The 17,301-nt window shown below is 36.4% G+C and overlaps 1 protein-coding gene across 4 annotated transcripts in view; it reads right to left on the minus strand.

Annotated features, from left to right (window-relative positions):
- DIAPH2 (diaphanous related formin 2) overlaps positions 1 to 17,301 on the minus strand; it is an 886,560-nt gene that overhangs the window by 425,971 nt on the left and 443,288 nt on the right. For all 4 annotated transcript variants that reach the window (XM_067024271.1, XM_067024270.1, XM_067024269.1 and 1 more), the window contains one exon: positions 11,522 to 11,761. In XM_067024271.1, coding sequence (XP_066880372.1) covers positions 11,522 to 11,761 — 240 coding nt within the window. The remainder of the gene's footprint in view (positions 1 to 11,521; positions 11,762 to 17,301) is intronic.

Below are 17,301 nucleotides of genomic sequence, written 5' to 3' on the forward strand. Positions count from 1 at the left end.
CCCCATGACAGAAGTCAGGAAAAGCAAAATCTAAGCTTTGGCTTGTGGGAGAGAAGTAAAGCACATGTTGTAAATAAGGCTGGTATTGTGCTTTTTCTTTCTAAAGAAGAGGGGCAGCTTTATAGTATGGGCTATCATATAAATAACAGAGTACTTTGTTATTTTGTAGTTAGTTAACCAGTACTTATAGCAACATAGATTATTTTTCATGTGTGCTATTATATAAAAGCCATCTCCCCCCTGCTCTCCACCTCATTTCTCCCTATTTTCCTCCGTGTCTCTTGTTTTGGTATTACAATGTTCTGTATTTGGCAACTAGCTCATCAGGCCCTCAAGGACTAGAGACATATGTTTTATTTCTCTTTATCCCTGCAAAGCATCTAGCACAGGGCTTCACAGAAAATTATCAATAAATGTGGCCAACTTGCTGCCCCAATACTAGCTAAAATGTATTTATATGTATATAAATACTTCTTAGATTCTCTAAAATTATCATAGGGATAATTGGATGTTCAGAGTTTTATTTGAATATTAACTGCTTATAAACCCCCTTCCATGGTTATCAGCCCTCCTTCTTAAAGTTCTGCCATGCCTTCATTAGTATGGTTTCATTGGACAGGAAAATCAGTTTGTAAGATAATCACTCACATTCAGTCACAGTAGCCACATTTTTTTGAACAACAGTCTCATACAGGGTCGAAATTCCCTTTGAACAAAGCTTTTATAGAGTAAAAAGGCATTTGTCTTCAAGCTTCCTAATTATATTCACTAAATGCTGTTCATGTTGTCAACTTTCCCCCACTGTGAGAATTACAAAATCAGTCATAAGATTAAACTCAGAAAATGACTACAGCAATTCACAGAATACTAAGCCAGCTGGGTTCATTTAAATCCTCTATGGAAACAGTCTTTGTGGTGAACCTAGCAAGACCTACAGCTAGTCCCATAAATCATCATTTTTTTGGTCTGCTCCAGTGCTGAAATTATTTATTGCCACTCCTGATATATGGGAGACTCATCAAGAACCAAAAAAAAAGCTTTCTTATAAACTAGAGAATTATTCATCTCTGCCAGCCATACTACCCAACAGAACAGTTAACTATATCCATTATTGTTTAGTCACAATGACTTCAATGAGTATCTTTATGGCACAGTATTAAGTTGACTGTGTTTTTCACATCAACGTAAGAAGATAACATTTTAAAAATGAAAGAAAATACAGATGTATTCATTGTTTTTGTTTCCTTGAAAGGAGTCTGTATTTAATGAGTCATAAACAAAGCCATACATGAGTCCCCTACTGGAAACAAATTATACCCCTCACTATAGTTCTCTATACAAATATATATTGTTGGCTTTTTAAATAATTATTATTGGCAGAAGATAAGGAGCATAATATGGCAACTCATACTTTGCATTTTTAAAAGCTCTTTACAAGTTTGTCAATTAACATGTGAGAAGTATTTAACTCAATCTTATTTCTCTCTGACCATCCAATTCTGAAAACCATTGCTGAAGCTTTCTCACTCCTTCATTCTCTCTCTCTTATTTTGTCTCTCAATCTCTCTCTTCCACTCTCATTCTCTCTCTCTCCACACACACACACACTTTTTGACTGGGTCTGGCTTTTAATTCCTTTTTCTCAGTCCTTCCCCTAACATAAAACTTCCAAAAATTGGAATCTCTTCCATATGAAAAAGATCATGTGTTTGCGTAGGGGAGTGCAGTAACTAGGCATTAACTAGTCCACAAGGCAAGTGTGTAAGTATGTACAATATATATTCATGTTACCCCTCATATCAAGTTATCTAGACTAATGGAAGGCAGATTTAACTGTAACACAGAGAAGTTAAAACCAGGGCTAGCAGCATAGGCATCACAATATTAAGAATTACAGTTAAGAGTCTTGGGTGTGTGTGTGTGTGTGTGTGTGTGTGTGTGTGTGTGTGTGTGTGTGTGTGTGTGTGTGTGTGTGTGTGTGTGTGTTTAGAGGACAGAACATTTTCACATATATAAGCAAAATAGAAAAAAATATTGAGAGGGAAAAAAAAATATTTCCAAAGCAGCCTGTATTGACAAGGAATACTAATGAAGTCTGCATCAGACAAATTACATTTATAAACTACTGTTCTCCAGAGAATTTAATAAACTGAAAATTGGGGGAATATAATGAAGTTTTCACACAACCGATAGTGTTGTAAATGTGATAATATCTAAACAGATGCAATCAAATTCTGAGAAAACAAACAAGTGTTACATTTAAAGTATTAGCTGACTAATTTGCAGCAATGAAGGTAAATTAATGAATATTTCAACTTAGAGAAAAATCTTTAAATAAGCTCATGGAAACTCTGTATCTTTAGAGGGAAGTAGGAAAATAAAGGTGTGAGTCTGTTTCTTTTCATCAGAGCTCAAGATTTCAAAAAAGGTATTCTCATAGACATACTCTTTCATAACTATACCAATTCGAAGTACATCTACAAAATAGGTTAGGGCTTCCCTGGCGGCGCAGTGGTTGAGAGTCCTCCTGCCGATGCAGGGGACACAGGTTCGTGTCCCGGTCTGGGAAGATCCCACATGCCGCAGAGCGGCTAGGCCCATGAGCCATGGCCACTGAGCCTGCGTGTCCGGAGCCCGTGCTCTGCAGCGGGAGAGGCCACAGCGGTGAGAGGCCCGCGTACCGCAAAAAAAAAAAAAAAAAAAAAAAAAAGGTTAATCCCTGTGCCTAATATGATCATATAGTTTTACCCCTGCTGATACAGCAGTCAGTCTTTTCTCCCATCTCAATTCTGTAATGTAGGCTACAGAGAATAAGAAAGATACAATGCATCTCCACATTAACATAAATCTGGAAAATGTGACCATTTGGAATAATTGAGATACCTATCTTAGAAGAAAGCACCTCTAAAGACAGAAACACACACTACCTTCATCAAGTTTTCTTTCTACTTAAGGAGTCAATCTGTATGTGCAGACCATTATAGTATAGGGATATAAAGAGACTAGGTACCTTACATCGTAGAAGTGGAAAAAAAGCTGATTTTCAAACTGAAGGACAATCTTCAAAGCATATGGTAGCGTATTCACGGGATTACAAAATTAGGGAGACGGGCTCATAGGTTCCCAACTCTTAGAGGGCTGTATTTTTAAAAGGAGAACCTCAGAAGTAGCCTGTGTTTTCCTCAGATTTTTAAATGGCATGAAGGACATTGGAGGTAAAGACTCTGGAGTGGATTTCTGAGCTGGTATCCACACATCTTGATTACTGGAGAAATGAGATGATTGAAGCAATCTTTCAGTATTACCATTTGCCCATGTGCACAAGTCCACATGCACTGCTTAATAATATGTGCTTGAGGACATATAATGAATAACATATGGGAATTAAAAGAATTTATGGAGAATTGTTTTTTTAAACAAATAAATTTAGAGTTCTTAAAATTTAAACATTTCTGCATTTACTGACTTAAGTAATATTAATGCTTGCTCTTTGAAAATCACAAATTTGGGTATACTGATTTTTGTGAAGAACTATGGGAAACAAAACCCTTGACACAGTTATAAAAACTGAATCTAAAATGTCACCACTGACATAGTCACACAAGAGTTGAACATTCATCTTGTCAACACTGAATGGTTCTCAATGATGAGAACCCATTAAGCACAATACAATACAACACAAAGGATTTAAATAAAGGTCGATCATCAAATAAGCTGAACAAAGAAAACCATTTAACATTAAGAATGATATCCTGTCCTTATGTCATTCTATGGTGCTTAGTTATTTCAGAGGTCAACAATGGTGAATGTTCTTGCTTCAACGTAATATAATGAGGCACAGACAAACCCTTAACTTGAGATGTTTGTGTCTATTGGTCATGAATTATGAAAGAATGATATGGTGTATCACTATTTTATGTGGTGACATTTTAAAATGCAAAGTAACATGAGTGAGCACCTCTGTATTTTGCTGTAGCTTTGGATCTTATATCACTGATTATAACCAGTGAATCATAGAGATCACCAGCTGAAAACTCTGCTGCAAAGAGCCCACAGGAAGGAAGGCTAAAAGGACCCACAGGGAAAAAAAGGAAAGCTTGGCAAGAGGACTTAACATTCCATCCAACCCTGTTCTTTTTTTTTTTTTTTTTTTTGTGGTACGCGGGCCTCTCACTGTTGTGGCCTCTCCCGTTGCGGAGCACAGGCTCAGAGGCCATGGCTTATGGGCCCAGCCGCTCCGCAGCATGTGGGATCTTCCCGGAGCAGGGCACGAATCCATGTCCCCTGCATCGGCAGGCGGACTCTCAACCACTGCGCCACCAGGGAAGCCCCCAACCCTGTTCTTGACAGAGAATCTAATCTTCCCTTACACAGAATTGTTCCAGGACAAATTATCTCCCTCAAAGCAATTTTTTTCTCAGCAAATTGTCAATCACATCTCCCCCAAATCCAAATAATGCCATACACTGTCTTACAGGAAAAAGCATATTTGACTGAAGCAAAAGAGATCATCAAATTCTAAAAACTACCTTGAGCCACTGAAATAATTTGAGTCCCAGGAAAAGTGGGATTCTAACTTTGCCTCCAATAATGAGTGATCCTGGGTAAGCCATCTCTCTGGAGAACAGATGTTCATTTGTAGAAAATATGTATTGAGAAGAGCAGCCAACCCTGCCTCCACAAAACTGATATGGTCTGCGAGCCTGTACATACAAAGCAAGCGATTGCTCTATAATTATGCAGATTATTAGGTGCTATTTTATTACAAATATATAGGTTCCCCTACCTGGATACATTAAAATCTATTAGAGGAAGACAAACTTTCTATTAATATTCCTCCAATGACTTCTATTTCAATTTGAATAATAAAAAAGAGAGATTCCTCATTTTACAAGCTACTGGAGCATCAAGAAAATCCACCTGTGATTTTCCCCATTTTCAGTACTCTGTAATGGGCAGAGTTGGTTCTGTAATGCTTCCTTGAAATGAGTCACGTATGACTAAACCTTCTGCTACAATTTAGCGAGAGGCAGTGTGTTGCAAGGTTTTGGACACAGAAAACCTAGATTTAGGCCCAAACTTGGACATTTACTAGCTTTGTGATCTTGAAAAAAAATTGCATAATCTCACTGGGTTTTAGTTTTCTAATTTGCAAAATGGGGTTAATAATAATAAACCTCTCTGAATCACAAGGGATACATCTAAACTATAAAAGCACAGGCAACCAAGTGTATAGACTAGTGACCAGGATTTACTGATCTTTGCTAAGGTGCCTTTCAGTATATTCTACAGTGGTTATTTTCAACAATATCTTTGGTTTTAAATTAATAGTCCCATATTTATTTATTAACCCATATTTGAGGGTGAATTTTTGGTTTATATTGATAGCAAACAATACATTTTTATGTTTTTATAACTAAACCACAGCATAGTGTTACATTTACATATTTAATAGTTTCGCTGGTAAAAATACACTCTTTATATTTGTGAGACACTAAATTCTCTCACGTAAAAAAATGCTAATACTTATGTTGAACACTCACAACAAATCATTTTATTTAATCAAATTGCCTACCTTTCATTCAATAGTAATTTATTGAGGGCTTCCTATACAATAGACACTGGGGATAAAATGTAGAATAAAATAATAACCACCCTCCATGAGTTCTGAGTCTTTAGAGAGAAAGAGAGATAAAATAATTATAGTGCAGTGTGAACAGTCCTATAATAATTATACTCACAGTGTGTAGTGGTAACCAGAGAAGAAGAGCTAAAGGGTAAAAACCAGATGAAGAAGAGTAGCAAAGGACATTATAAAAATGCGAAAGGCAAGCTGTTCCAGTTACATGTTTTTAAAAAAAGGGTGAGAGAGAGAAAGAGAGAAAGCATAATCAGGAGGCCAAGACTCTACCTCTAGTTTCATAACTAAAGTGACCAACTGTCCCAGTTTGCCTAGGACTGTCCCTATTTTAGTAGTGAAAGTCCTGAATCCCAGGAAAGCTCTTAGTCCTGGGCAAACCAAAACAGTTGGTCGCTATATCCAGCTTTATGAACCTGACTGTCACCTAGTAAGAAAGTGGCTATCTACAATTCAGAAAGAGAGCCCTCACCATATACCAACCAGGCTAGCATCTTGATCTTTGAACTTCCAATCTCCAAAACTGTGAGAAAATAATTTTCTGGGTTTGTCTGTTTTTTTTAATTTGATGACTTATGTGGTTTTTTTAAACATCTTTATTGGAGTATAATTGCTTTACAGTGGTGTGTTAGTAAATTTCTGTTGTTTAGGCCACCCAGCCTACAGTATTCTTTTATGGCAGCACGAGCTGACCAACACACCAACCAAAGTATTTCACTTCTCTAATGGTCAGTTTTCTCATCTGCAGGCTGAAGGGGCTAGATTAGATACTTTCTAATGTTAAGGTTCTAAGTTTCGATAGAGATAATCCACATCATTTCAGCTAAAAATGATTAGATACTGTAAAATTTTTAGAATACTTAGATGTAACTTTTTGCTTAGATCTTTTATAGATTTTCTCTTGAATTACAAATTTCTAAATTGTGCTTCCATAGACAGCAGTCATTTTCCTTACAAATCACATTTTCTGGTACATTATATTTTGCACTGAAGCTGAACCGAATTCACTCTCCATCTTACAACTTCTCTAGGGGAGATAGATGCCTTCTTTTGTATACTTGGGGAGATATCTGTAATACTCTGTCACTAATACCATGTGATGACCTCTAGGAAATAAGGCCTTTATGTTACATACACTTTATATAAATGATGAATCTTAGAAAATAGTAGCATAATTACATTACTCTATTAACCCTACTAAATTAAAGTTAGATATCTAAGGGGCTTCCCTGGTGGCGCAGTGGTTGAGAATCCGCCTGCCGATGCAGGGGACACGGGTTCGTGCCCCGGTCTGGGAAGATCCCACATGCCGCGGAGCGGCTGGGCCCGTGAGCCATGGCCGCTGAGCCTGAGCGTCCGGAGCCTGTGCTCCACAACAGGAGAGGCCACAACAGTGAGGCCCACATACCACAAAAAAAAAAAAAAAAAAGTTAGATATCTAAAATTTTCTCCGCAGTAAAACTGTCTTCTTCAGGTTCTTTGTATGCCATATCTCACATCTGTACAAAAACACATCATTATACCATATCATAATTTGTTATGTCTCTCTGTCCAACTAGAATGACTGGAAAGTCACAGTATGGGTAAAGGAGATATTAACTCAAGGCAGAAAAACAAAGGTTTTTGGCCTTCAGAAATTATAAAATGGGCTGTGAGTGATTTTCAAAAAAAAAAAAAAGTTACAGAGGCAAGATACTGAAGCTAGTATACAAATTACTCAAAATCTTCTCACAACCTGCCTACCAATGTTATCTGTTTCCAACATACACCCAGTATTCCAGGCAGTATAGTTTTCCAATTCATCTTCAAACACATCATGGTTGTTCCTAGTCATATACCATCATTAAAAAGAACTACTACCATTTTTTAACATTATAATTCTTCAAAGTACTGTGACAAAGATCATTTTATTTGACCCTGAAAACAATCCTATGAAAATAAACAAGGGTCACTGTATATTTCCTCATGTATAGATGAGGAAACAGGTTTGGAGAGAGTAAGTGACTTGGCTATGAAAATTTAGCTAGTGATGGGCAAAATGGAAGCTAAAATGTAAGTTCTAAGGCCAGTGTTCTCCCATCTTGTAAGGTTATGGCTTCTTCCCTTCGTATAACTTAATTATACCTATCCTTCAAGATCCTTCTGTTTTAATTTATGAGTACCACTCACCGCCACACCCATCACCAAAAATTCCTCCCTCCTGAAGTCCTGCTAATCTGAAAGTAATCTCAATGGCCATTAATTTTTATATTCATTGCTAGAAGTATATTGTGACATTACGTAATATTCTATATATATATTTCCTGGCTACTCAACTGTATCACAAGCTCCTTGAGCTTTCTATGTGTCTTCTGTAATGTTTGTATCCCCTGGTATACTGACCATCTGTTTTGTTTTGCCTTTATTTGTTCAGGCCTGGCTTTTATCCTTTCATCTGCCCCTAACCTTTGGTATCCTCATCCTTGGTAACAGCCTCCTTTAGGGCATGACCAATCATCCATCACAGTAGTCTTGGTAGCACTGTCAATCAAGGTTCTTTGCCCTCCCTTGGACAAGGGGTATTCTGATAATCTAAGCCAGGCCAATTGGTCTCTCCTTCTAATTAGAATTTTAATCAAATACAAGGAAAGGAGGAAGAAAATGGAATATACCCCAGAGGCAACTTCCTGGAAAGACTTTCCATTCATTCCTGCTCTCTGCATTCTCAAAGCTGTCATAGTTGCTGCTCTTTTAAAAGCCAAGTTCTTCAGCCTTTCCTCAGTTTCTGGCTGAGCTCCTCCTTATAAATTCTATTTTTTGCTTAAATCAGGCAGAGTCACTTTCTGTTGCTTGCAAACAAAGATCCTTATCTGATATACCCACAAAGCTTAGTGCCTAGGGAGTGCTAAGTATTTTTAAATGTTTCATTCTTATGTAGATTATATGTTATTACACACTGAAAACATAAACAACAAATGGCCCTGAAGTACAACACTGCTATCGGTTAGAATTTTAATAACCAACAGGCAAGTAGGGGCCAAGCTAACATTGGAAACTCATTTGCATAGAAATGATTTTTATTACAGTTCAGCACCCTGGATTGGTAACTCACAAAGTGATAATACACTGCTGCAAATTAACAAAGTATTTTGTGGTGAGGGTAGTGCTTATAGTAATGGTACCCTTTAGTGATATTTGACATTTAAGTTAACCCGTCTGTTTTCCTTTTCTTCCCAAATATTATAGGAGCCAATTGTGACCATCTGAATTTTTAATATTACTTTACTACAAGAAATATCTGATAAGTTTAACTGCTTATGTTGTGGTTCCTTTTTAACTAGGTAAATATTTTAATATAATCTATAGCTTCATGTGAAAAGCGGTAGATTACAGTTTTAAATTCACTGAGAAAAGAAATTATCATTAGAATATTAATTAGGTAAATGGTACCATTTTAAAAGCATAATCAGTGCCCTGCAAAGAAAGTTCCCTCTGCTATTTTTTTAACAACAACAACAAAAAAACAAACACTGAGAGAAATCAACCAAGTAATCATTTACAATATAACTGGAATTTAACACCAATTCTAGATAATCATACATCAGTAGTTAACTCAGTTTCGAACAGTTTATAAACCTAAGCTAACTATTTCTACGTACTTCAGTAAATTTCTGTCATTTTAGACATTTACATCTACTCAGAATCCTTTGTATTCCAGGAGCATCCTTTTAATCCTAGATATTGTGGGAATATCATACACATATATGATATTTCTTTCTTAATGACAAGTATTTCTCTGAAGATAAAAATCCTACTGAAAAGTGGGAGAGGGCAGAAGATTTTTAAACATTCACTTCTTTCTCTTTTAGAACATCTATTACTACATGCTAGTATTTCCCATAAGATTATTTCTTATTTTATTTGAAGTTGGCAAAAATCTTTGTGCTGAATCCTTTGAGCATACCTCTAGTGATAGATGTCAGACCAGCTCTGTGTGGAAGAACTTTTATTTGACAAGTAGATGACAGGAAGAAGCCTCTCTCCAAAATACAAGATGCAACTGTACAATCCTTCTGTGAGAGTAATATAATCTTTTGGTCCTATGTATAAATGACTTATTCATTCTTTCCTCAAAAATATCAGTTCATATAATTAATTTGAATAGTGTGAAATTAAGACACTTAAAAAAGGTACATATTTGTTCAAATTAGGATAGTTTGTTTAAAATGTCTTTTTTATATGAATTAAATGTGGAACAGGTAACAATACAAATTTCCAATGATATTTTCTTTTAATTTATAATATTTTTGTAATCGCCAACCAAGAACACTTTAAGATTCACTCACTGTGCCTATACTGTATACTCTAAACAAGTAGCATCTTGATAAAAGATGCTTTTACTAGTGTTGAGTATATGTTGTGCAATAAAATGAAAAAGTCTTAAATATTTAGTTTATCCTACAAATCAGGGTGTGAGTTATTCTAATTTATTACAAGCATAGCCTTATTCTTGTTGGTATTATCAAATAATTGCACATATCCCCTAATATCATAAGAAGAAGGACCAAAAATATTTTTTTGACAAAAATCTAGCATGCCAGACCATCTTCCCTATCTTCCTTGCTTTCTTTCCTTACACCCCTCAAAAATAAATCAGGAGTAAACAGATACAATTTCATTATGCATCCTACTATCTACAAATGTGTTTTTTTTTGTTTTTGTTTTCTTTTTTTTTTTTTGTGGTACGTGGGCCTCTCACTGCTGTGGCCTCTCCCATTGCAGAGCACAGGCTCCAGACGCGCAGGCTCAGCGGCCATGGCCCACAGGCCTAGCCACTCCACGGCATGTGGGATCTTCCCGGACCGGGGCATGAACCCGCGTCCCCTGCATTGGCAGGTGGACTCTCAACCACTGCGCCACCAGGGAAGCCCTACAAATGTTATTCTTTATGTCTCTCCGGGTGAGAACTACCAGGAGCAAATCACTTTTGATACATATTAATATGCTAGTCCATGTATATGTAATGCACATCTATTTAATGCATGAATAGAAAAGAAATTTATATCCATTCTTAGATAGGGGATTCTTGTAATAATATACTTCAAGAACTAACCAAAGTTCTGTAATGTTTTCAGATGTGAAAGAAAAAAAAAGTGAAACAATGGTGAGATGGCAAAGATACATCACTTGTTTTCAGACTTATTTTTGTCTCCAGCTTTCTTACAGGCCTTCCCCTCAGAGTCTGTTCAGTTTTCTTGTGTAACAGACAGATCTTTTCCTTTAATAAGGTGGTTTGTGCTAACCTAGCAACGGACGTATACCATCACTTTTGCATTTGTCTGTTTCTTTGTTTACTTTTCACAAGAATGAAAGCATAATCAAAACAATAAAACGATTATCACTTGATTTTTTAAAAACTTTTAGTTAATGCACTAGATACCTAGTATAAGTTTAATAACACAACACTATTCAACAATAAAGAGTATTATTTTCTTGGAGGAGAAAAAGCAAAGCATATTCAGAAGGCAATTTCTGGCTATCACCTCATTGAATTTAGCTCCTCAAATACTTGTTGGACAGACATAAAATAAGTTTGAAGGGACTGAAATACAAGATTGCATCTACTTTATAAAAGCAATTTTTTGGGGACCTGAAAACTCCAGAAAGATTTCATCAGCAAGAGCTGAGTACTATACTACAAAAGAATTTGCAGTCTTTGAGATTTTACTACAGTAAGGTTTTAAAAAATCATTTATCTGTTTTAATTTAGATACAATTCACATGCCATAAAATTCATCCTTTTAAAGGATACTTTTTTGGGCTTACATACTATTCCTATTTAAAGTGACCCCTCTTGTAGATGAGATTATTGCTGTAAATTGGCATTATAAAGTGTTATCTTACCTTACAGAGAAAGTTGATCTTAAAACCCAAAGACTGGGCATTTCTTGAGCCTGAGTTCATGTAGTTTCCAACCAAAAGAACTAACTCTAAAAGTCTGTTAAAGCTTTCACTTTTCTTCAGTTCTTCACAGGCCAGAGTTACTGCTATGATGCTTGGTTTGATGTTGTTTACGTGTTCTTCAAACGTGAGCTTGAAAAGAATGCTATTGAGACGAGGACGCAACATTTTCACTGAGCTCATCTGTAAGATAAGGAATGCTGTATAAGAATATATATATAAAGCCCATTATTTTTCTCTCTAGTGGGGATCATTTTATAGACAATACTGTAAAACTTCTGAATAAAATGAATTCTCTCTGAGTTTTAACAAATATTATTCTACTTTGTTTTAGACATTTCAAAGGAATTTTTTTTCAAAGTTTAAATAAATAGCTGTTCAGTTTTAAAGGAATACATGAAATCATCCTTACTGCATTAAGAAAATATAATTGAAGTTAAACAGTTGCTGTATGTTAACTGCATAATCATTAGTCATCAATAGCATTTAAACTGCCAAAAATCTGTCCCTGAGGCAAACTACGAAAATGTACAAACATGACATTGAGTTGAGTGAATAGTTGCGCCACATATAAAAAATGTACACGATGACAGAAAATGTAAGTGTAACCACATTTCCTAAAAAAAAAATTACATATCACTATGCTGTCTGAAGCCAGAAGACTAGCTCTGATTGAGCATTTAACAATTTTAAACCTATGATTTCTATTAATAAAATATATTAAATATTTATATATGCTCTAAAGAATTTCACCTGCTCTAAAGAATTTCACCTACTTGACAGAATGTTCATGTTAAATAATTAAGTTATGGTAAAATCACATGAACTTTTAAGTACATTATTCAAGAATTCTATATTGGTTTTCTTCAAAACAGTTAAACTTAGGTTTTAATTAATTGTTTCATAGTATCGGTGCACATTCTCTATTCCCTTTGGTATAGCTCCTACGATAATAATTTCTTTTAGTCTTTAATTCCCCAAAACTCCAAGTCATTTCACTAGTTTTTATTCACCAAAGGAATTCTGGGAGAGAGGTGGGGGGAGGGTAGACACATAAGAACATAAGCACACACACAATGAAATTATTAACAATCCTAATTACATTTATTCTTTTTACACATATAGCTTAGTTTTCTTTTTAAATACAAATGCCAGGCACAGTGTAGGCATGAGATATCTGTAGACAACATGAAAAGAATTTGACAGCATAAACAAGAGTCCTTAAGCCACAAAGAACCCTTCAAAAGCAGCAAAATGAGCTGCTGAATAGACCCTATCTGCTCTAACACAAAAGCAAAGCATAATTTATCATTTTAACTCTTTGAAATGAATTTTCACATTAACCATGGGTGTCTGCCTGTCCAAACATTAACCTTTGCCGTCTGTTAATCCCCCATACGCTTTCATGCTTTTTATAGGCAGATTATAAAAGTATGCTGGGAATATCCGCCTGTTACTATATCTACGTAAGTCAGATCACTCATCAATAGCTTTTTTTTAATACGATCAGGGTAGTATTCAAAGCATCCTACTGAGACTTCCCTGGCGGTGCAGTGGATAAGACTCCGCACTCCCAATGCAGGGGCCCAGGTTCAATCCCTGGTTAGGCAACTAGATCCCACACGCGTGTCACAACTAAGAGTTCGCATGCCACAACTAAGGAGCTCTGGAGCCGCAACTAAGGAGTCTGCCTGCTGCAACTAAGACCCGGTGCAACCAAATAAATAAGTAAATTCTTAAAAAAAAAAAAAAGCATCCTACTGTTTCTTCAGTACTCGCATGGTAAGTATAAGACACACCATCTACTCACAAAAGTGTCCAATATACCTCAAAAATCATAACACAATCACTTGAAAACTACAGCTAGCAATAGAACCAGCCCATGATTCTAAATGGGTAAACAGAAATTAAGTGCTGGAGATGTTCACTGAAAGAAGAAAAAACTTTAAAGTCTATGACTACAGTGTTTAATGAAGGCTACACGGTAGAGGGGATACAAATGGACAAATAGATAAAAATTAAACAAGTAGAGAGAGAGAGAGAGAGAAAGCGAGCGAGCAAACACAAACGGGGACCAAAAGGAAGTTGTGAGAAAAGGTTTATAGGCTAGGAATATATGAGGTATATACCTAGGGGCAGAATTTAGATCAAAGTATCTTAAGATTCCATGTAAAGGCCATAAAATTGGAAGCTAACCACACCAAAGTCTACATCTCCATGAATGTGCAAATCGCTATGTGTATATTTGTGTGGGAATCTAAGTTTGTATGTCATTTTCTGCCTTAATTTATGCCTCTACCACTGTCTCCAAATCCTTTCCCACTTAATTTTTCCTTTCTTTTCACTGTTAACTGGCTATCATTAGCACAGAAGCATGTTTCCTATCATTTTCTATGTTTAGGAAGTAGTGGTTTTTCAGTCTCCCTGATGGTTAAAAAAGCCATAGAACTACTTTGACCAGGTGCTAGTCACCAAACACCTGTCCTTTTTCCCATGCTCTGTAGGACTTGTAGGAACCCTGCTCACCAGGGTGGCCTTGGTCTGAGATCCACAAGGAATTTAAACCCTAGGCTTACACAGATTTTCTTTTAGTCTTGCTTCAGTTCTAATACCACTTGTTTTCATTCATATTTGTATCCTTTCTGGGCTTTGTATTTCAATCCTTGGCCTACAAACCCAAAGAGCAGGGATTTGATCTTTTTTTTTTTTTTTTCAATACCAACTCCAATCAAAATAATGTGACCAAAAGTGTACTTTAGTAATTATAATAACAATAATAACGGCGAATGACATTTATTGAGTACTCTGTGCCAGACATTTTTCTACAGATGTGTTATATACATGTATGCAGACTTGATTGTCAAAACAACCCTAGGAAAAGGTTATTAGCCTTAGTCTCATTCTAAAGATGAGGAAAGTGAGACACAGAAATACTAAGGAACTAGCACAGAGTCAAATTATATGTTGAAGATCTGGATATTTGAATTCAGGCATTCTGGCTACAGAATCCAGACTCTCAACCACTACACCACGCCATCTCTTGAGTCATACTGAGAGCAGTATGTATGAGTGGCTGAAGGAGAGATTAGGGGCAGGGATACCATTAGTTAAGTCTTCAAATGGTCTTAGAAACAGGTAATGACCTAGGATGTTGACAGTAGGAAGGGAAAGGAAGCAATAGATACAAGAGGCAGAATTAAGGAAGAAGCAATGGGACTTAGTAAATGACCAGTTATGGGAGGAGAAAGTCAAAGATGGCTCCAAGGTATAAAGTCACTTGTGAGGTAAAATGCTGTTGGCATTAATGAAGGCTGAAGGAGATGCTGACTTGATGCAGTTTACTGTTTGTTTTTTTTTGTTTCAGAGAATGAGGATAGATGAATTTGCTTCCCCTGATCTGCTGCCTACACTTCAGTAAGCTAATCAGGGACTAAGGCAGTGGGGGCTGGTAGGGTACAGCTTAGTAACAAATTCAACCAAAGGACTGAATCTAGAAATTTTTGCATAGTTAGACTGTGTGAAACTAATCCACCTAATTTTTCTGCTTCAGTTTCCTCGTTTGTAAAGTAGGGGAAAGTCCTGTCAAGCAGTTTTGTTTTGATAATTAGGTAGGAGCCAAATAAATGATCCATATATATTCTTTCTTTCTTTTTTAGTCTCTGCCTCTAGAGTTATGGAAAGGTGAGATAAACAATGCGAGATTCACAAGTGAAAAATATTACTTGGATGTTACCAAGACATTTTTATTAGCATTTAAGTGAACCTGGTTCACCATCCTCTCAGACACCAGTGTATTTTATTATTAACAAAGACACTATTAGATCCCCACTATGAAGACTCCAAATCTTGGAATCATATTCAAATCCTGGTAAAGACAATGTAATTTAATTCCATTCCTTGCCGATATTTTAACCTGAAGAATTTCTTAGAATTGGTTCTTATTTTCAATTCTCACCATTCAAGCTTAAAATTTATGTACTTCAAGGTTGAATTACTAAAATAGACTATTTAAATATGTTCCCTGGTCCCTCCAGCCTTCCTCCCTCCAAATCCTCACATGAATAGTAAAATGACACCTCTATAATAGGGAAATAATATTGTTTTCTTGGCATTTTGAGTTTTAGGTATTGTTATGATATCTGATAGCATTTGGAAATTCAGTCCTTGAGTTTAGGAGGAGATAAGTATCAGAGTTGGTAGATTTGGAAGTGACTGGAATAGATGTTGTGAAAGGCAGGTTGTTGATGAGGAGAGTGTATAGAGAGAAGAATCAAAGACTGCACCTTGTGTAGCACCTAGCACGGGTCCTTGCATTTATTAGACATTCAAATATTTGCTGACTGATTTTAAAAGCACTCCTTAGATGACTAGCCATTTTCCGAATCTTCTCCCAGGCAGGACAGACAAGTTGTCTATTGAACAAAATTAACAGCCGATGGTAACGTTTTACTGTCCCCAAGATAATGTCTTCGGCTAAGATGTCAAACCAGAAATGCTAGGGAATTAACTTTGTTGAACTGCTGTTACTGGATATAATCTATCATCAGTCAACCTGATTCGGGGAAAAGGTTGTGCGTCATAAGAGGATCAGAACTGACCTCTGACTTGGCAAAATTTCTTCCTTCATTTACTCACTAGAATAAAGTTTAGTGCAGAGTAGGTGATAAACATCATAGGTGATTTGAAAAAACAAAAATAATCCTCGTAAAACAAATGGATGGATGGATGTATTCATTCATACAAACAGAAACTCCAATATCAGCAAAGTGCTGGATTGGGAAGCAGATGCATAGTGTGAAGAGGCATCACAGTAGGCTGATGTGAGGCAGGAGGAGGGTACCCTACTCCCTATGTAAAGTCATTAGCTACCAAATGTGTCATCCCAACGGTATTGCCCAGGTTCAATCTTAGCCTGAATTCAGAGTCCCGTATAACTATCTTGAAGGGTAGGTTCGAGAGAATTTTCCCCTTAATCCTCAGAGAGGGAGAGAAACCATTCTCTGCATTCTCTAGACCTGTAAGGCACATTGTAGTGGAAGAAACAGGGACTTTTGAGTTATACAGACTTGGACTTGAACTACACTTCTGTTACTTTATAGTTATAATCTAATCCAAGCTACTGAATGTTTCTGAGACTTTATGTCCCCACCAGTAAAATGTATTCCTTAAGTCATTCATGAAAGTTGCAGTAATAAGACTTAAATGAGATCCTATGTGTAACATTACTGTCATGGTAGCTGACACAATGGAAGCACTCTAAAACAATAGAGTTGTTTGTTGTTATTACCCTCCTTACTCATCCTCAGAAATTCCTAAGAAGGTACCATGGTCCCTGACTGCTCTCCCAAACCTGAGATAAAGTTTCTCTCATCCACAATTAAGGAATGTGTGTTACCAGGGCTTGGTGAAGAATGGCCCTCATTATCTATTTCACACTTTGTAAATATCGTGCAGTGCTCCCTTCAGTCCGTTTCAGTGCCTAATATACATTTACTATTAGAAATGTTAGCACTGAAAATGTGTTACTGTAAAAATCAAGAGGATTATGGAGGAGGTGAAACTATATGGATGCATCTCTTTACAGGAGCCACAAAACAGTATGCTTTGATCATAATAATAGAATTTGCTGCAATCAGAAGTGTGAATTTTTATGAACAGACCAGGGTAGACTGAGAGACAATCGCTGAATCTCCATTAGAGGATTTGAGTGTGTAAGGGAATGT

Source organism: Kogia breviceps, chromosome X (genome assembly GCF_026419965.1).
Source record: "Kogia breviceps isolate mKogBre1 chromosome X, mKogBre1 haplotype 1, whole genome shotgun sequence".
Lineage (NCBI taxonomy): Eukaryota > Metazoa > Chordata > Mammalia > Artiodactyla > Physeteridae > Kogia > Kogia breviceps.